This window comes from Labeo rohita, chromosome 24 (genome assembly GCF_022985175.1).
Source record: "Labeo rohita strain BAU-BD-2019 chromosome 24, IGBB_LRoh.1.0, whole genome shotgun sequence".
NCBI lineage: Eukaryota > Metazoa > Chordata > Actinopteri > Cypriniformes > Cyprinidae > Labeo > Labeo rohita.
Genome location: NC_066892.1, coordinates 11,898,689 through 11,922,695, shown reverse-complemented (window position 1 = coordinate 11,922,695; position 24,007 = coordinate 11,898,689). Strand labels below are relative to the sequence as shown.

The following is a 24,007-nucleotide window of genomic DNA, read 5'->3' as shown; positions in this document are numbered from 1 at the left end:
TTTAGCAATGCATATTAATAATCAAAAATTAAGTTTTAAAACATTTACAGTAGGAATTTTACAAAATATCTTCATGGAACATGATCTTTACTTTACTTAAAAAATTTGACCCATACAATGTATTTTTGGCTATTGCTACAAATATAAGATTGTTTTTGTGGTCCAGGGTCACAAATGATTTTTATATTCTGTGTACTCAGATAGCCCACATTCTGCATCTGAACAATAAGAAAAACAAACATTTGTTCATAGCATGTGTAAACAAAAAAGATAATATAATGATGAAATATGATAGGGCCTCAATTGACTTTCAGGTTTAACATGAGCTCAGTTTTGTTGCTTAGCGACATGCCATGCAAAGTTCCATGTAGTGTTGTGTGTGAAAATGGGCGGTAATGGAAAAAGAGAACGTATTTAAATCACCTTAAATATCTCACTGAAACTAAATTTCATCAGTCCAACAGAAAACAAAAAACTGCCAACCATGTCTATAACTTTGTCTTCTCAGAGTGAGATATCCCGCAATAGAATTGAACCTGTAGCAAATGAAGAGAGTGATACAAAAGTCATACTCCAGTCAGGTTTGAGAATTTATTTATTTCTTTCCTAAATAATATATTTATTCAAATAATTTTGATGCCATTGAGACTAACCTCTTGCTTTTGGGTTTAATCAGATGGTGATCAATCTAGGAGCTCTGGGATCTGTGGATACCTCCTTACCTTCTTCTCCTTCCTCCTAGTTTTTCTTACTTTTCCTGTCTCTGTCTGGTTTTGTATGAAGGTAAGATAATTAATTAACTACTTGACTAAAAACACACAAGAAACTTTAAGCTTTTAGCAATATGATATTGGTGGTTACCACTTATTAATTCAATATCTAAATCAATCCCTAATCTATATGTCTTCTTGTCAAAAGGTTGTCCAGGAATATGAGAGAGCAGTTATTTTTCGTTTGGGAAGACTCCTTGGCGGTGCTAAAGGCCCTGGTTAGTAATTATTATTTTTGAAATCATGACTAATATTTGATAAAAATTGATTAAGATTAGCAATTTGTTTTTAAAGGTTTGTTTTGGATTATTCCATGTGTGGACACATTTCGGAAAGTTGACTTAAGGACAGTGTCTTTTGACATCCCTCCACAAGAGGTGAGCGATTAATTTAAAAATGTCTAAATCTTGTCAGTTTTTTTTGCAATAAATAGCTGTACCTATTATCTAAACATAGTTAATATTTAATATTCAAAGTTACAAGTTTAATATCATATGTGACCCTGAACCACAAAACCAGTCGTAAGTAGCATATATTTGTAGTAATAGCCAATAATACATTGTATGGGTCAAAATTATTGATTTTTCTTTTATGCCAAAAATCATTAGCATATTAAAGATCATGTTCCATGAGGATATTTTGTAAAATTCCTATTGTAATTATATCAAAACTTAATTTTTGATTATTAATATGCATTGCTAAAAACTTTATTTAGATTTTCTCAATATTTAGATTTTTTTACACCCTCAGATTCCAGATTTTCAAATAGTATCTTGGCCAAATATTGCCTTATATAACAAACCATACATCAATAGAAGCCTATTTATTAAGCTTTCAGATGATGTATAAATCTCAATTTTAAATTGACTTGTTTTATGGACCTGGGGTCATATGTTGTTTTATAACTTGTATTGCATTTTCTTGTCAGGTGCTGACCAAAGACTCAGTGACTATCATGGTGGATGCGGTGGTCTACTATCGCATCTTTAACCCCACCGTCTCCATTACCAAAGTGGAGAATGCTAATCATGCCACACAGATGCTTGCACAGACTACATTACGAAACATGTTGGGAACTAAGAGTCTGGCAGACATCTTAAAAGACCGTGAAGAGATGTCCGAACAGATGGAGGTAAGATAACCCCTTCCTAAAAATAATTCTAAATCTTTAGTTGTTTTAATTCCTTACATTTTATACTCTTAAAAATAAACCCTCTTGAAGAACCTTTAAAGGAGACATGTTATGCTCCTTGTGTCTGTGAAGTTTCAGCTCAAAATACCCCACAGATCATTTATTATATAATTTTGAAAACGCGTATATTGAGTCATAGAAGAAACACGCTGTTGTCGTGCTTGTATTTTTAAAAGCAAATGAGCTGTTGCTCCCTGCCCCCTTTTCCAGAATAGAGCTGTGCCTTTACATCTCATAGCTCAGATACTTTGTTAAAAAAAAATCTGTTTGGTTTTGATTATCATGTCTGTCACACAAAAATCATGCGTTTTAAACCATATTAGTTTAAACTTCTGAAAAGTGGTTTTCTGAGTGCACACATCTGAAGCACACACCAGAAAGCGTCTGTCACACAGCATGTGAGTACAAAACTAAGTTCTCTTTCTTGTCTTATTGCGCTTGAACAGTCAAATACACACAAGGTTATGTTAAAAACACAAAGAAGTTACAAAAACAGTCAGTTATGTCTGTGAAGGTAAACAGCTGGGAAAGAAATAGCATGTTTATATTACACTCTTAAAAATAAAGGTGCTTTAAAAGGTCTTTCACAGCGATGCCATAGAAGAACCATTTTTGGTTCCACAGAGACCCATTCAGTCAAAGGTTCTTTAAAGAACCATCTCTTTTTTACCTTTTTATAATCTGAAGAACCTTCTTTCACCACAAAGAACCTTTTGTGAAACAGAAAGGTTCTTCAGATGCTAAAAGTTCTTTATGGAACCATTTAGACAAAAAACGTTCAAAATGGTCTTTCTAAAGCATCACTATTTTAAAGGGCATTTACTCCATTTTCTTCTGCATAGGAGCATATAAATGCCTTAAACATAAACTGTTCATCATTTCATCTTTTGCCTGACAGGCTGTGCTGTACACTGCATCCAAGAACTGGGGTATCAAAGTAGAGCGGGTTGAGCTTAAAGACGTCAAACTGCCCACCACTTTGCAGAGAGCAATGGCAGCTGAGGCAGAGGCCACCAGAGATGCCAGAGCCAAGGTGGGTGTTTAAGCATTGAAAGACTGTTACATGCTTCACACACAAACACACGCGATACAGTCTGGTCTGCCGAGCCTGCCAAGTTTAGTCTTATCAGCTTTGCAGCTTTGTGTTGTTCAGTCTGTCTGGGGAGACACAGTGTTCTGATTGGTGGATAAACACCTGCAGCCCCTCACATACAGTCAAGTGTGTAAATGAACTGTAACCCACTTAAGCCAATCAATTTCCAAAACAAGACGTGCAGACCAGTAAACCACTCGCGGGTCAAGACGTTAGCCTGTATTTCACTGCTATTTGCAGTGACTGACTACTCACAATATAGTTAAATACTTCTTACAGAATCTGCAATATATGTATATATTTTGTGACTGTAAATCTAGCTATTTTATTGTTTGTGTGTATATATGTTTTATTTAGTACTGACCTGAATATGATATTTCACATAAAAGATGTTTACATATAGTCCGCAAGAGAAAATAATAGTTGAATTTTTAAAAACGACCCCGTTCAAAATTTTACATACACTTGATTCTTAATACTGTGTTGTTACCTGAATGATCCACAGCTGTGTGGTTCTTTTTTGGTTTTGTTTTGTGATTTGTTTGTGAGTTCCTTGTTTGTCCTGAACCGTTAAACTGCCTGCTGTTCTTCAGAAAAATCAGGTCCCACAGATTCTTTGGTTTTTTAGCATTTTTGTGTATTTGAACCCTTTCCAACAATGACTGTACGATTTTGAGATCCATCATGAAACACATATGCAGCTATTACAGAATGTTCAAACGCTCACTGATGCTCCAGAAGGAAAAAACGATGCATTAATTTTTGAATTTGAAGATCAGGGTAAACCTAACTTATTTTGTCTTCTGGGGAACATGTGTCTTCTGTAGCTTCTGAAGGGCAGTACTAAATATATATATATATATTTAGGCAAAATAAGAAAAATGTACACATCCTCATTCCATTCAAAAGTTTACACCCCTGGCTCTTAATGCATTGTTTTTCCTTCTGAAGCATCAGTGAGCGTTTGAACCTTTTGTAATAGTTGCATATGAGTCCCTCAGCTGTACTCATTGTACTCATACTCATTTTAACTGTTCAGGACAAACAAGGGACTCATGAACAACGATTACTAAAAAAAACAGCTGTGGATCATTCATAGTATTAAGAATCAAGTGTATGTAAACTTTTGAACAGGGTAATTTTTTATAAATTCAACTATTATTTTCTTATGTGGACTATATATAAATGTATTTTATGAAAAATATCTTATTCAGGTCAGTACTAAATAAAAACTAAAATGCATTTTCTTTGATCCCTCTCATTTTAGTAACATAATTAACATTTTGCAGATTCTGTGAGGTGTATGTAAACTTTTGACTTCAAATCTCTTGAGAAATGTAAATATACGAATTAAACTGTATGTTCTTTCAGTGTTTCAAATAAATTGATAAATCTACATGAAAGAAAACTGTAGATTGTTCATTCATGTGCAATTCATATTTTTAATTTAACCATTCATCCATACAATAGCGAGATGAGAGATGCTAACCTGACTCTTAAAATACATCAGAAGTCAGTGAACACTATAATAACGTGAGTCATATTGTTGACTGGAAACTCAAGTCTTTATGTCCTCACACTATGTCACAAACAAACTGGAAAAACAAACTGGATTTGCTCAATGGAAATTTCCGAGTAATTAAAGGTGTGTGCCGGAGGCCACACTGTGAATTGGGATTGTGTTTAAATGTAGAATGAATTCATAAATAAAGTGTTTGACCACTGACGTGTTGCCTTTGTAAAATAAACATATTTAAGTGTGTTCTAATCTATTGTGAACAGGTGATCGCAGCAGAGGGAGAAATGAAAGCCTCGCGTGCTTTGAAGGAGGCAGCAAACGTGATGTCAGAGTCTCCGTCAGCACTTCAGCTGCGCTATATGCAGACGCTGACCGAGATTGCCTCGGAAAGGAACTCAACTATTGTCTTTCCTCTTCCTCTGGATCTCATCTCTAATTTCATGAAGAGGTGACCTAATATAGGAATGATCTATTAATTTAAATATCACTGTACAGACATTACAACTTCATTATTTTTTTTTAAAAAAACCTCTATGTTATAACTATAGGCAAAACATATGTTTATATCAGAGATATTTTGCACTTTGCATCATGAGTCTTACATATTTAACATATTTTTAAAATAAAATTGTTCAGAATGTTCTTTTGTATGATTAAATCTATCAAATAACATGGCTAAGCAACTGTATATTTTACTCTGATCTGCTTGGATTATTTTATATGGATTTAACTGATCTTTTAAGTATAAGAATAAAATTGATTTAAATCTCATTGTGTATGCCTACAGCCTATATTAACAAGTACACACATACACAGAAAAGATGGATAACATATCAGCCTGACGCAGCAAAAAAATGAGTACAATGAGCCCTGATCAGAGTCCCATAATAGGATTGGCTACATCAGATACAGGAATGGGTTCCCAGTTTAGCAGAGTTACTGTAATCTGCCATCTAATCTGTTTCAACCTCACATAGACGAAAACAGCTTCTGTTTTGACCCTGAACCCCAAAGACACACTGTCATAATGCTCTCATTTCTGCTGTCTCCAATCCTGATGTATATACATACTGATGAAGAATATAAAAGAAACATACCTCTGCAGTCATTTCTGTTGCTGCTGCTACTCACGTAAACAGGACCCTAAGGGAATGCAAAAATGTTGTATGGTTAGTTGGTGTGACTACAAGCTATGTGGTAGTTCTAATTTCACGCTTAACATCATTTTAGAGGAAACAAGATTTTAAGGCACTCAGCAGGGAAACAAAGTAAATGTACTTCGGGTCATTGCTTCTCTCTGGAGTCTATTACAATATGCTCTACCATGGGTGCAATATGAAAATGACATGCGTGTATTTGCTGACAGGACATGTACTATGAATATCTGTGCTGATGTGGCTCTTTTACTTGAGTTTGGAAGGAGAACCATTCTATTGTGACCTTGTGCCCTTTAATGTGGAACAAAACAGCTGGAGGGAAGAATACGCCTGACATTGGAAAAAGCAGCAATTGGAAGTGTCCAAAAAAAAGTTAAAGGAATCGGTCACCCAAAAATGAAAGCTTTGTCATTTGTCCACATTAATTTGCTCTTGTGTTGCTTCAAACCTGTATGATATGGAAGACCATTTCCGCCACTGAATAAAAAAGTAAAAAAAGGTAATTGCAAATTTTTATTTCACAATTCTGACTTTTTTCACATTCTGACACAATTTCAGAATTCAGAATTGCGAGATTCAAACTTGCATTTGCGAGTTGCGAGTTTATATCACGCTATTCTGACTTTATAACTCGCAATTGCAAGTTCATATCACGTTTCTGAAAAAAGTCACAATTGCGAGTTTATTATTATTTTGCCGTTTTTGCCTTTTATTATTATAGGACAGTATAGAGATGACAGGAAGCGAAGTGGGAGAGAGAGGAGGGCAGGATCAGGAAAGGTCCTCAAGCTGGGATTCAAACCCGGGATGCCCGCAGCGCAGCGGACCTAAATGTCAGCGTGCCACCCACAAGGCCTTGCGGGTGCCGACAGATCTGCAAGTTTACATCTCGCAATTCAGACTTTATAACTCGCAATTGCGAATTTATATCTCACATTTCTGAGATAAAAGTAAGAATTGTGAGTTTATAGCTCGCTATTTTGACTTTACAACTCGCAATTGCAAGTTCATGTGTCACATTTTGGAGGAAAAAGTCAAAATTGCGAGATCATATCTCATTTCTGAGAAAAAGTCAGAATTGCAAGTTTATATCTCACAATTAAGACTTTATAATTCACAACTGCAAGTTTATATCTCACATTTCTGAGAAAAAAGTCAGAATTGCAAGTTCATTTCAACTTTTCTGACTTTATAATTCGCAATTGTGAGTTTATATAAAAGTCAGAATTGAGAATAAAGTCAGAATTGCGAGTTTATATCTCACAATTCCCACTGTACAACATACAATTGCAAGTTTATATTTCACATTTCTGAAAAAAAGTCAGAATTGCGAGTTTGCATTACGCAATTCTGAGAAGAAAATTCACCATTTTTATTTTACTATTTAGTTGTGGAAATGGGCTTCCATAGTAAAGTTGTTTAGTCATCACAAATTCTTCTCTTCATGATTTTCTGTACTCTTCTGGAAGTCCTAAGCTGGCCTGCTGACTTATCACACTGTCCACTAACCACAGGGTGAGCTTGTGTGATCTCGTTCAATCTCATTTGGTCCGCCCACAACCCCTCCTCCATGGGATCTTTCCTTAGATACTCCAATGCTGTTTCTTGGTTTTCTTGATATTTCTTGTATCTACCGCTGTCACATTTTGTGGTGAGGATGTCACTGTGGCGTTTCCTGATTTTGCTGAGCATCTTTATGCTTTGTAAAGGTAAGAGATAAAACTCTATCCAAGAGATTACACTGCTGATTTAATTTGGTTAACCATTTGATCCGCTGACTCTTATCATCTGGGGACTTTGATCTTAAATCATTCTCTTTTTTGAAATATTTAGTTATAGACATTTTTAACCTGGGATGTTTTTAATTCTGAATCAGTATTTTGCATTTCTTCTATTTAGCTGTGTGATGAGCTTCAACATAATTAACCATCATGTTGTGTTTGGAAGACTCAGTGAGAACATTTAGGATAATGTCTTATTCAAAATGTAAACTATTTTAAGACACTTGAAGTGTCTCCCATGAAAAAACAATGTTGTAATGCAACTTGAACCCAGACATTACTAGGATGGATACCTCTCACGTGTCCAAAAAGCGCAGGCTCACTTTGTTGTGAAACAGAGGCACAAAACATAACTAGGTTTTGATTAGGTCAGAACAATAACGTGAGGCTAAACAGGAGGTTAACGTAAATCTTTTTGGTCTCTGGGTCAGTAAACAAGGACTTGAGGATTCATTTGCAGCCTGTACGTTATTTCAGTGACGTGTGCAATGAGTAATGCTTGCAGATGGCAGACATAATAGATCAGCGTGAAAGAGGGTTAAATACATAAAAACCCCATGTGGCTCACGTGACTGACACCTGTAATCACCTCAAATCTTTCTACTGGGGGAAGGGGCAGGGGCAGGGGAACATGTGGAAGGAGAGGTGGGATGATCTGCTTTTTTATAGAAGCATGATCCAATTGTGACTTACGTGCAGGCTAATTAAGGAGCACAGATGACCTCTAGGGTCAGAAATCTACATGGAAAACCTGAGAGGTTGCTTGGGTTAAATATGAGGTGGACACATCATATGATGTAAGGAGCTGCAGGATGATCAGAAGGATACTGTGCAGGTTGATTGCAAAGAGAGATGGAAGCATGAATTGTTGATGTCTGTAGTGGAGATGACGCACAACAAGACGAACGGGAACTGGGTCGCAGGCTTACTTGTGGATCAGTCTGCGTCAATTTCGGGGAGAAAAAAGATAGGCCAAGAATAGAGATGATGCTAACCTTTGTGAGTTTTTCCAAAATGTAGAACAAAATGAATATTTGAATGAATATTTTTAAATGATCAACTAAGTTATTATGTAGAAACTATAGGAAGCAAAACACAGAACACATGTATGAATTTCAATGCATTATGCTAGATGCTAGAACTATTTTCAGAAATACTTTGTTTTCTCACCTTTACTTCCTGACATTTTAAAAACCTCCTTAATGTCCGATAAAAAATAGTGTTATTTTTTATATTGTTTTAACTAATCAAGAGAGCCTAATAGCACTATGTTAAACTAGCCAGCTAAGCTATTAGCTTGCTAACTGAAGGGTAAATGAGGAAAGGAAAAAGGAAAATGTTTCAACAATTTTGGCTCTGGTAATATTTAGTGATATGAAGATGTTATTAAATAAAAAATCTGCCAGGCATTGAAAAGAAAAGAAAAAATAAAATAAAATAAAATAAAATAAAATAAAATAAATTTTACATAAAATAATTGACTTATTTTGTGTTAATTTTTTCTAAAAATGTGTTTTTACTTCTTATATTTTCAGGATTAATTTTAGTTTAATTTTCAGTAATTTTCATATGGGCTTTTGTAATTGTATTAGTTTTATATATTTTATATATATATATATATATATATATATATATATATTCCTATAGAGTTTTAATTCATCGTTATTTGTTTTAGTAATTTTAGTATGTGTCCAAACACTTTTATTTGTTTTTATTCTGAACAAAAATAATGTATTGTTGTATAATGTAACACATTAAATTTGACTTCTTTTGTGTTCACATTTTCTAAGAATATGTCTTTTTACATTTTTTAAATAGTGTTTTTTAAACACTTTGTATAGATCTATCTGCAGGGATTTTTTTAGTATTTACTATTTTGATTTCCATCTGATTTTCAATATTAAGATTTTTTTTTGTAATTTTTTGTTATATATTCCTATAGCGCTTCCATTATTTTTTATTTGTTTTAGTCATTTTAGTACTTCAACTTACTTCAGTAATTTGCCAAAGCAATATTCAAGTTATTTAAGTTTCAATTTTTTTAATTAACATTTATATTTCATTTAATATTATATTTTAATATTTATATTTAATAAACCAGTGTCTTCTCTCACTAGGTAAAGACAGTGATTGCGACAACTTCACCGATCTGGATTTCCACGAATCTTTCATGGGCACCTATCTCTACGTGCGCCTGCTGCTCTACACCCGTGCAAACCTCGATTGTGGTCAGGAGCTCCCGCACCACAACTTCACTCAAGAACCCCTGTTTGATGTAACCAGACCCACTACCTTTGTCATCCATGGGTACCGACCCACGGGGGGCACCGCCTATCTGGATCAACCACATCGTGCACTTCTTAGCAGCGCAGAAGGACATGAACATCCTAGTAGTGGATTGGAACAGAGGGGCGGCCAACCTCAATTACTTCACGGCTGTGGCCAACACAAGGGGTACGGCTGTGAACATCACCGGCTTCATAGAGAGTATGGAGGTAGGGTCAGTGGTCTTTCATTAGCGTTTCAGGTCTGAAATAGCTTTGGTCAGAAATGTCTGCCAATTTAATCAATATTGTGTTACTTTTAGAAAGAGGGAGCATCACTTGACTCCATCCATCTGATTGGGGTCAGCCTGGGCGCACATGTGGCCGGGTTCATTGGCACGATGCTGGGAGGACGGGTGGGCAGAATCACAGGTGAGATTTGGAAAAAGCAAATGACATTAAACCAGTTGTAACATCTTGTCCAATAAATCATGTTTACTAAATGTTTCACTTGGTTAAATCTAGGTCTGGACCCAGCAGGGCCAATGTTTGCCAGTGCTCCCCCTGAGGAACGCCTTGATCCAACTGACGCCCAGTTTGTAGATGTGCTGCACACAGATATGAATTGTAAGTATAATAAATCTGAGAACATGCACAGTATGTTCTATAAAACTATCACTAGAATAGTATTACATAGTTTGCCAAACATAGCCTAACAATCCCACGCTCAAACACTGTTTCCTGTGGCAGCCTTTGGCCTTAGAGGAACCCATGGCCATATCGATTTCTATGCCAATGGAGGATTAGATCAGCCTGGATGTCCCAAGACCATCTTCTCAGGTCAGCAAGTTAAGATAAAACTTTTGGGAAAGGTCATGGTTGAGATCGGGTCTAATTATATATCTCATACAGGATGCTCTCAAAATAATCCCAAAATGCTAAAAGATTGCTGTGTAATTAGGATGCTGTCATAATTAAATTACACAATCCTCACAATGAGACTGAGTTGATTACAAGGTTGTGTAAACAGGGCTAAAATGTAATCTCATTCTTACTTTTCTCCACAGGGAAATCTTATTTTGTGTGTGATCATCAGAGGTCTGTTTTCCTGTACCTGTGCGCTCTGAATCACACCTGTAAGCTTACGGGATATCCGTGTTCCTCATACAGCGACTTCCTCAGTGGCCAATGTCTGCAGTGCGAGACCTTCAAGCCTGCTTCCTGTCCCGTTCTGGGTAAAAACAATACAACTAGTAATTAACCACAATAAATGCAAATATGAATACAGAGTACACCCTGGTGAAAAAAAACAGCATATGCTGGTAGGTATGTTTTGATGCTGGAATGCTGGTTAGGCAGGTTTTGATGCTTGTTTAAGCTGGTCCTTTGCTGGTTTAAGCTGGTCCTTGACCAGCAACATGACCAGCAAAAACCAGCAAAGGACCAGCTTAAACCAGCTAAGGACCAGCATAAACCAGCAAAGGACCATCTTAAACCAGCATCAAAACCTACCTAACCAGCATTCCAGCATCAAAACATACCCAGCATATGCTGTTTTTTTCACCAGGGAGTACAGCAGTTTTCAACACTAATGAAAAAAAATCAAATTATTGTTAGTCTATTAAGAGTTTTAGGCTGGTACAATATGTTTATAATGTACAATTAACTTCTATGATCTTCATCTTCAGGTTATGACATGAGCCAGTGGAGAGACACACTCTTGAGGTTGGGGCAAACAAGAGCATATTTCTCAACTACAGCAGAGCTCCCTTACAGCAGTGAGTTATTAGGAGCACTATAACGGCTCCTACTTAAATTGTTTTCTCAACCACTGTTTGTGCAATATTCAGATTTCTCATTTCAACAGAGACAAGCTACAGAGTGGACCTAGTTACCTGGAACCAGTTTCTGCGCTGGGGGGGTGGTCATACTCCGACTGTACAATGGAAAAAATGTAATTGAGTCCCGCATAGATAAGTACGTAAACTAATGATTTTATATAAGAAAGTACAGATTTATTCATCTTTGAGTTGACATCATGTAATGATCATTCCGTTTGTTTTCGTTTAGTAAGCTGTTGAGGTTTGAGCAGTATACATCCACTCGACTACTGGCGCAGTTTGATGAGGATCTATACCCAATTCAGAAGATTTCTTTACGGTTTGTTACTGGGAATATTATTGGACCTCGATACAAGATGAGGCTGCTTCGTATTCGGATATCCCCACTGGAAAATCTAAACAGGTGAATAACACACACAACACTTTGCTTTTTTGAGTTATTAAACTTTCCTAAACTAATGAAAAACACATTCACTACTGTTCAAAAGTTTAGGCTCAGTAATGTTTTTGAAAGAAGTCTTTTACAACCAACACGTCTGCATTTATAAGATCAAAAAATACTGTAAAATACAGTGAAATAATACAAATATGTAATGCATGTTAAACAAAAACAGGCAATGATTTATGGTGTTCTCTGCTTTTTTTCCCAACAGGCCACTGATGTGTAGATATGATATTATGTTGGAGGAGAATGCTGAGGTGTCTTTCAAACCATTGCCCTGTGATTAATTTCATCTTTAGGAAATTACACTGAAACACCTGTCTAAACTATAACAGACATTTTAAGGGAATCTAAACAGTTTAGTGCCTTTTCTGTGAGATTTCAACTGTGATTGCACTAGTATAACACTGTGCAGCTTTACAATATTAAATTCTGTTGGAACAATTTATAGTATGCCTGTATTGCTAGTCTTAATCATCACCAGTATAATCCAAATATTCTACTGTAAAGATGTTTCACATGTACAGCTTTTGCATACTTTTGTAAAATAAATTACCCGGACTGAAAACAACCTGAAGCTTCATTTGAAAACATTTAGGCACAAATAGATTTTATTTACAGAACAGTTTCTACTTTGAGTGTACACAGCATGATACAGCAAATATGAAATTATTTTATCATATATGTAGGTACGACAAAAAGTCTGTATTTTAGTATAAAAGCAAAACTAACCATGTATTGTGTAATGTTATGAAATGGCTATTTAAATTCAAAATTTTAATTGCAATTAAATTTACATACAGTATGAATTGTAATTTGTGCCTTGATATATGGTGGAACACCAAATCAAAAACTAAACATTAGCTACTCAACTGACATTGAAGAAGAGCAATATTTCAGGATGTGAGCAGGGCAAGGCGATACTCGCCCAATAGGGTGTCCTATTTTATGACTTATCTTTCCTATCTTGCCAAACAATCTTTACAAGCTGCTTTCTTAAATCAAGCAAATGGTAGTGGGTGAATCAAAAATTGAATGAAAAAGATCCACCAAAAGTGGAGAAGCAGTGGACCTTGAATCAAGGTCTTAGTGGTTCAAATATCACAACAAAAACACTGTTGTGGACAAGTGATCTCAGATTTGAATTGTTGACTTTCTCCTGCACTGCCACCTGCAGGTAAAAATAAATAAATAAATAAATAAATAAACAGAACAGAATTTTTAAGAACCAATGTACACTATATCAAATATTTATCATATATACAGTTGAGGTCAAAAGTTTACATACACCTTGCAGAATCTGCGTGTAATGTGTGTAATTTCTTATTTAGTACTGACCTGAATAAGGTATTTCACAAAAGACATTTACATATGTGACCCTGGACCACAAAACCAGTCTTAAGTCGCTGGGGTATATTTGTAGTAATAGCCAAAAATACATTTTATGGGTCAAAATTATTGATTTTTGTTTTATGCCAAAAATCATTAGGGTATTAAGTAAAGATCATGTTCCATGAAGATATTTTGTAAAATTCCTACTGTAAATATATCAAAACTTAAATTTTTGATTAATATGCATTGGTAAGAACTTCACTTGACAACTTTAAAGGTAATTTTCTCAACATTTTGACTTTTTTACACCCTCAAATTCCAGATTTGTATCTCAGCCAAATATTGATCTATTATAGCAAACCATACATCAATGGAAATTTATTTATTCAGCTTTCATATGATGTATAAATCTCAATTTGGAAAAATTGACCCTTATGACTGGTTTTGTGGTCCAGGGTCACATATAGCCCACCCTGAAATTAAAGATCAGGGTAAATTTCACTTATTTTGTCTCAGGGAAACATGTAAGTTTCTTCTGTAGCTTCTGAAGGGCAGTACTAAATGACATTTAGGCAAATTTAGAAAAATGTAAACATCTTTATTCTATTCAAACGTTTTAACAACCCCCGGCTCTTAATGCATAGTTTTTCCTTCTGGAGCATCAGTGAGCATTTGAACCTTCTCTAATAGTTGCATACGAGTCCCTCAGTTGTCCTCAGTGTGAAAAGATGGATGTCAAAATCATACAGTCATTGCTGGAAAGGGTTTAAATACACAAAAAATCCTGAAAAACCAAAGAATTTGTGGGACCTTAAGGATTTTTCTGGAGAACAGCGGGCAGTTCAAATGTTCAGGACAAACAAGGGACTCATGAACAACTATCACTAAACAAAAAAAAACAGCTGTGGATCATTCAGCTAACAACGCAGTATTAAGAATCAAGCGTATGTAAACTTTTGAACAGTACCATTTTTATAAATTCAACTGTTATTTTCTCTCAGTCAGTACTAAAATAAATAACATTTTGTATGCTACCTCTTATTTTGGTAAAATAACATTTTCCAGATTCTGCAAGGTGTATGTAAACTTTTGACCTCAATTGTATATCTAAACATACAAAATCAATACACACACACATTTTTCCTCACCACTATTTCAAGTCCTCCGTCCCCGTGGTCTGCTATTGCGATTTAAATTCCCCTTCGGATTGAAGTTCTGTCTGTTAGGTACTGGCATTCTTTGACGGGGACCATCCTGAAGGACCAAAATGAGTCATGGTGCGAACAATCAAAACTTTCTTTAAAATAGACGTCACATCAACAGGAACTCACCCACTGCCTTTGATGCTCGCGTTCTTGTTCCGACCACCTAAAGTTCTCATCTGCTTCTTCAGGATTGTCCATCATATAGGGAGGTTCACTCTCTTGACTTTGGAAAGACAAAAGCAATTCCCACCATAAGAGATACAGATGCCAAACAAACATTTGATTATATAGCAATAACATGAAAAGCTGGTCTGAAGACACAGCCAACAGAAACACTTATCAGTCCATACCCCTCGGGAGCCACTGGAGCAAAGCTTCCCCCAGCAATGGTGATCTTTACACCTTCCAATCGCTGCAGTCTTCTTCGCTCCAGGTCATACCTGAGGTCACCAGGATCGGGGACAAGCTGCCGTCTCTGAAGCTAGCAAAAAAAAAAATCAAAATTTGAACCAAAATACATTAAATGTTCTGTTTGATACTGAGGGAGCAGAGAAAGATGAACTTACTGGATCCGGTCCTATCTTGCAGAAGATCTGAGTTTCTGATGAAGGCATTCCATGTTGCCTGTAATAAAAGATCAAGAATTTTCATGCTTGCTTCACAAACGGTGTAGAGAAGAATCCACACCTTTGCTTACTTTCGCAAGCCTCACTAATGAATAAAACCAAAATAATTGGCATGTGTACCTATTCATGACTGGTCTCACGTTTCCCATCTCCACCTCTTCGTCTTCTTCCTCCTTAAACTCATCTTGGAGTGAATAATATTGGTCATTTCTAAACCGTTCATTAAGTGTGATGCCTTGGCCCCTAAAGTAATTTTCTGCAAAACAAACAAGCAAACGATTAACTAAAATCAACTCTTCACTATGCTTTCTAAGACACACAATATGCTACCAGGCTAATCCATTGGTTCCTGACCTTTAACTTGATGCACAAGGGTGATGATCTCTTGGGCAAATGTCCCAGAATGCACTGCTGATTCCCTGTAAGTCCCAGAATGCTCCAGCATGGGAAGAAAATCAAGGCGTTGTCGACCCACATTGACTAAGTCCAGTGATAACTGCCTATCTGAAGAATATCCTAAATGACTGAACAAGAGGTCACACGATATACAGAAATATAAGGTCCCATTATAGCTTTAAAATGCTCCTTTCAGATTTCACATTAACCAGGTGACAACACTTATGAAATATTATAAATTGGAATACAATCAAATACAAGCTCAGGTACAAAAGTTCAGAAGTAAAGTTTAATCTTAAACACTGCAATTTGTATTTTAATGCTTTACCTGTCATATAATCCCTTTTATCTACAAATTTACCAGCACCTCTTATATTATGACATCTCACCCAGCTAAATTTTAAAAAAGTCTCGTTTTGGAAAACAACTTTTAACTGGAACAATTCACTGGGAGTTGATCCACTGTGACCCAGTGAATAAAAAGTAGGTGTGCATGATTCAGATTGTTGTTATAACAATTCATAATTTCAGTTCAATTTGAGATGTGTGCAAAAAACAAAACAAAAAACTGCACCCTAAATGACGCACTACATACTTTGGACTTATACACTACGTACTTGAGCACTATATACTCAACCACGTAGTATACGAATTCCATAAGGTTATTCCGTCATTCATAATTGGAGACTTATAGCCCTTCTCCTTTCGCTACGTAATTAAAGCTGAGAGAGCTGAGTGCATGAAGTGTCCGACATTCCACACATTTTCTCAGTTATTTAAGTGCTTCATCCAGGTATTAAGAAATTCACTTTTTCTTTTTGGAATTTTCAGCATGAACAAACTACTCACATTATTTATACTACAAAATGTCATAGAATAGTGGATAAGTATGCGATTTGGGATGAACGTAAAATTTTGGTCAGCATAACGTGATTTAATTGCCTTAAAATGCCTTAAATTACTAAATAAATAATTTAACGATGCATAATAAATATGTCAGGTCATAATAAATATGGCAAGTTCATGCCTCTCCTCTGACTGTCATTGTATGTTTCCGTTCAGCAGAAGATCTTCAAGTAAATTCATATCTTCCAGAGTGCCAGAGTTCATGCCTCTCCTCTTACTGTCATTCCATGCTTCCATTCATCAGAGGATCCTTCAGTAAACTCATTTGTTTCAGACTGCCAACACATGGTGATCAACAGAGATCAGTCAAAACATCTTATGTTTTTTCCTGCAGTGCAAAATCTTGATTGGTGAGCTTGAGAAATCTTAGATGAGCCTTAGATGCACTGAACCCCTTAACTCAACTGTGGTAGTGATGGCAACTTCTAGAAGAGTTCTGAAGATCTCTTGTGGGTTGGTGTCTTCACAGATCCCTCTTCTCGCAGAATAAAATGATACACCCTCCAATTTCAGTGATGGTCTCAGACTTTCCTTGGCATATGGCAAATCATTTCTATGTAAATCTCATAAGCCAAATCTTGCTTCTCGACTGTCTTGGGGATGAAGCCAAATGTCTGTTGGCAGTTGTTTCAAACAAAGTCATCTGTGAACAGGCATTATTGTCAAATTTGAAGTTACCACTTTGGGTCTTCCATTTCCTTAACTGTTAAAATACTTCAAAGTAACAGATGTATATTTCTGAAAATTGGCAAAAAAAATGTGTGGAAGAATCTTACAAATGACCGTAAAATGCTTTCACGTGACACAGCCGTGTCTACTCAGTTCTCATTGTTTACTGACACGACGTGATGACTCCAAAGTCCCAATGTGCAAACAAAATGCAGGAGTTCCTGTAGGTCATCTGTTAATGTATGGTGTTTTGTTTGGCAGAGAACACAAGGTGCAGATCTTGAAACACTCTGGACAGAAATGTCTGTCAAATGAGCAGATACGAAAAGGCTCCAAAACATTCCTGTTGCAATGTCCATTTGAATAGAACACTTCGGTTATGCTTCTTTGGTTTCTCACTTCTTTGTGAATCGATAGCTGTTGGTTCTTCACAATGGAAACATCCCAATGGTGTGTCTTCTTTAGCCTAAGCATCTTTGGTCCATCCAAATGTTTCAGTATTCACTCAATACAGAATGGGTGATTGCTGGATGAGATTGTCATCGTCAAATGCAGGTTAGTGATCAAAAGCGTTGTCCATGGGCATCTGCCTCTGATTTTCTTAATATGCCATTTTCTTCGCATTGTAAATGCATCAACAAATATGTTATATGTTAAATATGTGTTATGCAAGCAAATAATCATCTTGGCGAAAGTCAAACACAAGTCAAAGACATTTCTAGGAGACGGAAAGCTGTGTAACTGTTTTTGCTTCAGTGCCAGATTAAATAATTCAGTCTGTCCTTTCAGCCTCATCTTCTTACTTTCAAACAACTTCTGCTGCTGCTTCTTCCTCTGCGGGGAAAACCATCTGCAGCAGAGGACCGTCTGAATGCTGTGGACATCCGGAAAACTTGCGCATACCTACTCGACTTCAAATCGATTGTATGGTTGCTGACTTACCTGCAGTCAATACGACTCTAAAAGTAGAAAAGCTCAAACCCCGTGGGGCACTGGTATTTTGGTGGAGACATCATCTTGAAGAGCCGAAAAGTCGATGTAGAAAGGGGGTTCTGATTTTCTTTTGCCCGCATTAACTGGTGGAGAACAGCATCCTCAGGTCCTTAACCAAATCAAAATGAGATCCATGTAATTCCAGTCTAGTAGTTCAGACATCTGATGATCCATTTATATGAAGGAATCAGCAGCAGAACAATGTGTTTTTATGAGGATTTATATCCAACCTGGTAATTTCACCTTGTGACTTCCATTTAAATTAAGGCTGAAGATGAAAGGCAATCCAAACCACATCTTCTCCACAAGACAAACTTCCATTTTCGCATTGTCAAATAAATAGCACACTACACCTTGCATCTTGAGCTTTTCACGCAATCTGGGATTTGTACAGTGTTTGGAGTTTCTCCACATACCTGAAACTCTTTTCTTGTACATTATGACCCGTAGTGTAACTTCTACAGTCCTTCTCCCGTTGGTCCCATTTTAGGACGCCACATTAGGACCCTAAAGTAGTCCATGTTCCTGAAGCTTTCACATCCAAACATTTGCTTAAATGAGACATGAACAAGGTAAATGCTTGAGAAATGTTACATCAATCTGTACTTCATCCCATTAATCTCTGGTTTGTAAAAGATGGCTTAATCACAAGTTGCGCGATTGAACTTCAGAGACGCATCCAAGTATCCTTGCAAATCCTTTCCCTTTTAAAGCCCTTCAGAAGGCTGCCCGGGATATCCTGGTAATCTTGAATGAAGATCCTTGCAGTAATCTTCTTTGGGTATCATCTTCAATTCCCATGTACACAATAAAATGCAAAACTGGATGCAACTCCACAATTTCCATTGAATCTTCTTGACGTTCACAATCTGTAGACTGTTGTTCTTCAGGTCTTCATGGTGTGGGGACAGTGCAAACAGAAAAGAGGCATGAACTTTTGACCCTAACCAAAAGTGGTACGACAAGGATACTATACCTGCTTTGCCTGATGGGCCGACTCATGTCCACCTTGATCTTGAGAGTCTCCTGTTCACTGAAATCCATTCTAGATGCAGGACCAACATTTGCGTTTGGCTTCCTTTGATACTGAGCTCTTTGGCGAACCACCCCTTGTCCCATCATCCTCCCTTGATTCCTTTGTGATCTCTCATCCTCCCAATCATGGACTGAGTCTCTTTCTCTGTTCCTCAAATCCACATCATTCACATCCCTTACATTTCCCATTTCCCTCCTTGTTTCTGAGTCTCTTGAATGTGACTCCATTCTAGGTTGCTCCATGTGTCTTGAGTGTTCTCTTCCTTGAGTTTCTCTTCCTTGAGTTTCTCTTCCTTGAGTTTCTCTTCCTTGAGTTTCTCTTCCTTGAGTTTCTCTTCCGTAAGAAGAATAGTTCTTTCTTGATTCATCTTGGGGGTTACTATTTGGTCGTCCGCCATGTCTGTCTTGTAAAGTACGCGTATGAAAGCCTTGGTCTCTTCGATCACGATTCCTGTGGGTTTCATTTGTCCTAGGTGGATCTCTGTTCCTGACACTGGCACTCATTTTCGGGGGATCGCGGCTCCTTGAGTCTTGTTTTGCGATTCCATGATCGTGTTCAACAATGACAGGTGCACGACGTGGGCTGAAGCCCCTGTGATGCTCAACGAACTCATCCTGCCGACCAAAATCCGTAAATCCTTCAGAAGGAGGGTGATGCTCCCTATAATCTGACTTTGATGACCTGTATTAAGAAAGCAAGTAACATTTACCGAAGATTAGAATGAAAGTACAATAATACACAGTTACTAACAAGGTTTTACCGAATAGTACAATTAACTGTATCTATATATTCCAATTAATGATAATAACAGTTAACTGAAACTAATCTCAAAGAACAAAAGAAGGGGTAACAATACAGATTCAATTTATTAAACACTACTGACTAAAATCTAAATTAAGGCGATTTAAATTTAACAGCAAACATTTATCCATCAAAGAAAGTGACCGAATCCTTTCTTCTTTTCTTCGTTCCTCTCCATCGGCGTCAGACGTATGAAGCGGGGAAAGAAATGCATTCTTGTACCTCTCTGAAAAGGAGCCCCTTTCTTGATATTGACCGCCATATTCTTCATTATGATATCCATAATCCATCCTGTCTTGTCTTCTTCCTTCTGGTTGTCTTGGATAAGACCTGTCCCTTGTTTCTCTGTGGTTGTGTTGTGAACTGAGCTCCTTATCAGCACCTTCATTCCTGTTCCAGCCTGGTGAAGGCATCCTGTAACGTTCTTCAACACCAAAATGTGTGCGATCAGGTGAAGGTAACCTCTCCCTCGGCAGCCTCCTTGGAGAATGGGACGACCTTTGTTCTTCACCCTGCATGTGGTATCTGGTCATAGGTGAAGGCCCTCTTTTTTGAGCATGCTCTATCGCATTAATAAATTTGGCCCAGTGGTCAACATGTTGCTCTCCTTGAAAGGAATCTTTGTTCCAGTTTGCGTTACTTTCTACTTTGTTGACATATTCAGGGTTTCTCCACGCATCAGACTGTACCGATGAATGTATCTGGTTATCATATAATGCTTCCGCTCTCCTCCCATGAAGAGTTGGGATTCTGTTGATATTCGAGAGGTTCAAGAAGCTGTTAATAACCAGCAATGCAACAACAAAATAATGTTTTTGTGTAACACCGACTACTTTAGATTAAATACCTTGAATACAAGGGAGATCTCGAACGCGGACGTGACATTGTTTCCTTGAAAAACAAGAAACTGTTAGCCACGAGACCAGATTTATGCAACCGAGGTCTCTATTATGAAAATTTACCAATGTTTTAACATAGTACTTTTTCATCCAAATACCACAGCAGAAAATGGCATATTACATAAATCCTCCCAGGCACTTTTTACCATGTTAAATATCCACCTTATTCTTCAACACGGAAGTAAGCCTATAGGTGAGACTTCTGGTTCATCAGCCGAATAACAAGAATAACAACGTGCAGTAAATGGTAAAACTGTTTGCACTACAAACCAATGTGTGCGTAATTAAGAAAACACATTAAAATAATATGGTAAAACACACCAATTTGCAATAACAAGCAGCAAAACAAGCTGTTTAGTACAGCTGGAATTAGCTGGACGCGGATGAGAACGGAAACCAGACCCATAAAACTTAGAAATGGCCACGTCCACTTTTACAGGAAGAAAAAGGTGGATAAAACCAAAGTTTATAAAAATTATAAACCTAAAACAGACTGCATGAGGTCATAATAAGTTTAACCAAACATATCTGTAAAGTATTTTAAGGTTTTCACACATTTTAACCAGTGAATCTGCATAATTTTCTATTATTTCTCTGGTCGCTCATGATTTTTATTTTTTTTTATTACCATTATTATTATTTAGATATTTATGAACCAATTTTCGATTTTTATGTCAATTTGCATTTATGTCAATATGTCTATTGCACTTATTAGTGTCTAAATCGTGTTTCCAATGAAACACAAACCTGAAAATCAAGTAAAAAAAAAAAAAAAGTCTAATATTGCCAGGTTTCAATGACAGGAACCCCCCTTAAGATTCGTGTAGTTATATTTTCTTTATCCTTAGTATAATTTTGTTAAAACTGGAAAATTCAATAACATAAATACCATAGCGACTGGAGTAATTGCTGGAGTAATTGCTCATCGTAAAATTAAGGGTCTTAAGGGTTAAACTACAGAAACTCCATTCTGCACACCTGCCAGAAAACACGTTATCGATACTACAACCAGGTATGACACTTAATGCTCATATACAATGAAATAAAGCACTCCAAATGATACATTAACTCATTACACTAACTACATTAATTAATATTCGTCGACATTTCTCAGATGGTCCATCTATAGGGCCTGCGCAACACATCATGCCTTTAGATCGATTAAGAAGCTAGATTATGGCATAATGGAAGCACGTTTTAAGAGAAACACATTTGAACAGAATAAAATAATAGTGAATATCGTTACAGTAGTTAGCATTAGCCTCACATACCCGCGAAACGGCTTCCACACACAGCAAGACGATGCGTCCACCAAAATACCAGTTTCTCGCGAAAGAGAGGAACAAACTGTCGCACAATGAATTACATCACAGATTAAAAAGCTAACAGAATCAGTACGACGAATCAAATATTGGTGGATTGTTGATATTTGTATTTTATCACACAGCCAGCTTGACCCAGCGATCCATACACAAGATTGACCCGGAAGAGAATCAATGACTGACTCGTTTTCATCAGCAGCTCACAGTAAGCGACAGTGAGCGACACTGGCCTCTACAGACAGCTCTGCAGATTTTGTCCCCACATTTTTTTTTTACTGAAAAACATATTTTTATCTTTACAGAAATACCCCCGATCAAGTATTTCTAATATGATTGTATAAGCGAACAGTGTAATTTGAAAATGTAATAGGTTACAGATTAGGCAAGTCAATTACTTTATTAAAGTAATGTAACTGATTACACTTGATTACTTTTCTAAATTTCTAACGAATGTTTTCCACTGTAGTACTCAACACTGATTACTACCAGATTTTAATCCTTCAGCACTTGAATTAAGATCATAATAAGATCACAGTTACACTTATTTTGTAATTAAATTACGTAATTCAGTCAGGCTACATCTATCAATCAATCAATCAATCAATCAGTCAGTCAATCTATCTATCTATCTATCTATCTATCTATCATACACTGTGACAACATGTCCGCTTTTGGTGATCAACCTTTTAATAAACTGTATGCATATACAATTTAAGTTAAAAGTTTACATACACATTGCAGAATCTGCAAAATGGTAATTATTTTACCAAAATAAAAGGGATCATACAAAATGCATGTTATTTTTTTATTTGACCTGAATGTTTTACATAATAGACGTTTACATGTAGTCCAAGAGAAAATACATTTATAAAATTGACCCGGTTCAAAAGTTTGCATACACTTGATTCTTAATACTGTGTTGTTACCTGAATGATCCACAGCTGTTTTGTGTTTGTTTGTTTAGTGATAGTTCTTCATGAGTCCTTTGTCCTAAACAGGCTGTTCTTCAGAAAAAATCCCACAAATTCTTTGGTTTTTCAGCATTTTTGTGTATTTGAACCCTTTCCAACGACTATGATTTTGAGATCCATCTCTTCACACTGAGGACAACTGAGGGACTCATATGCAACTATTACAGAAGGTTATAGATGCTCACTGATGCTTCAGAAGGAAACACTTTGCATTAAGAGCCGGGGGGTGAAAACTTTTGAACAGAATAAAGATGTGTACATTTTTCTTATTTTGCCCAAAAATCATATATTTTTTTTCATTTAGCACTGCCCTTCAGAAGTTACTTACATGTTTCCCAGAAGACAAAATAAGTTAAATTTACCCTGATCTCTAAATTCAAAAAGTTTTCACCCCCCAGCTCATCAGTGAGCGTTTGAACCTTTTGTAATAGTATGCCATATATATATGTGTTGCTGCATGTGCTATATGTCTCGATATAATAATGTAAGCAAAATACATACTCTAAACCAGTAAAACTATAATAATTGTAAATAAGGAAATATGGTGTGATATATGTTTTATTGTAATGTCAATATTTCAACTTCAAAGCAGCTGATTCATGCACCTTTTCTCAAATGTCATTTTGAAGAGCTGAATTTCAGTATTAACCCATTACTCTCTGTATAATCAAAAACAAAATTAACATCCCAGGTTTTGTGAGATAGATAGATGATAGATAGATAGATGGATAGATAGATAGATAGATTGATAGATAGAAACTTACACCTTTCAAGAAATTTGTTTCTTATTGG

At 36.4% G+C, this 24,007-nt stretch overlaps 3 protein-coding genes across 4 annotated transcripts; 2 read left to right on the top strand and 1 right to left on the bottom strand.

The window, feature by feature from the left end:
* Positions 1 to 429: 429 nt before the first annotated feature.
* zgc:112408 (uncharacterized protein LOC550260 homolog) lies at positions 430 to 5,285 on the top strand. Its single transcript, XM_051098199.1, has 7 exons — positions 430 to 581; positions 677 to 783; positions 919 to 988; positions 1,065 to 1,147; positions 1,699 to 1,902; positions 2,861 to 2,995; positions 4,838 to 5,285. Exons 1-7 carry the CDS (start codon positions 485 to 487, stop codon positions 5,024 to 5,026), a joined length of 885 nt encoding a protein of 294 aa, XP_050954156.1. The 5' UTR covers positions 430 to 484; the 3' UTR covers positions 5,027 to 5,285.
* A 2,075-nt stretch (positions 5,286 to 7,360) lies between these two features.
* lipib (lipase, member Ib) lies at positions 7,361 to 12,535 on the top strand. Its single transcript, XM_051098189.1, is given in 12 exon segments — positions 7,361 to 7,440; positions 9,630 to 9,832; positions 9,834 to 10,007; positions 10,100 to 10,208; positions 10,302 to 10,403; positions 10,527 to 10,616; positions 10,844 to 11,011; positions 11,465 to 11,554; positions 11,644 to 11,693; positions 11,695 to 11,753; positions 11,847 to 12,020; positions 12,271 to 12,535. Coding segments are annotated over 12 exon segments (1,347 nt in total). The 5' UTR covers positions 7,361 to 7,388; the 3' UTR covers positions 12,347 to 12,535.
* Positions 12,536 to 12,638: 103 nt separating this feature from the next.
* On the bottom strand, positions 12,639 to 22,405 carry zgc:112982 (uncharacterized protein LOC503771 homolog). 2 transcript variants are annotated; one of them, XM_051098184.1, is made up of 11 exons: positions 22,194 to 22,405; positions 20,871 to 20,914; positions 20,246 to 20,773; positions 19,163 to 19,903; positions 15,577 to 15,746; positions 15,343 to 15,478; positions 15,163 to 15,220; positions 14,947 to 15,077; positions 14,723 to 14,819; positions 14,528 to 14,645; positions 12,639 to 13,230 (listed from the first exon to the last, which is right to left on the bottom strand). In XM_051098184.1, exons 2-10 carry the CDS (start codon positions 20,906 to 20,908, stop codon positions 14,547 to 14,549), a joined length of 1,998 nt encoding a protein of 665 aa, XP_050954141.1. In that variant the 5' UTR covers positions 20,909 to 20,914; positions 22,194 to 22,405; the 3' UTR covers positions 12,639 to 13,230; positions 14,528 to 14,546. The 2 variants fall into 2 exon arrangements, with proteins under 2 accessions (XP_050954141.1, XP_050954140.1); XM_051098183.1 differs by having other exon boundaries at positions 14,540 to 14,645.
* Between the last annotated feature and the right edge of the window lie 1,602 nt (positions 22,406 to 24,007).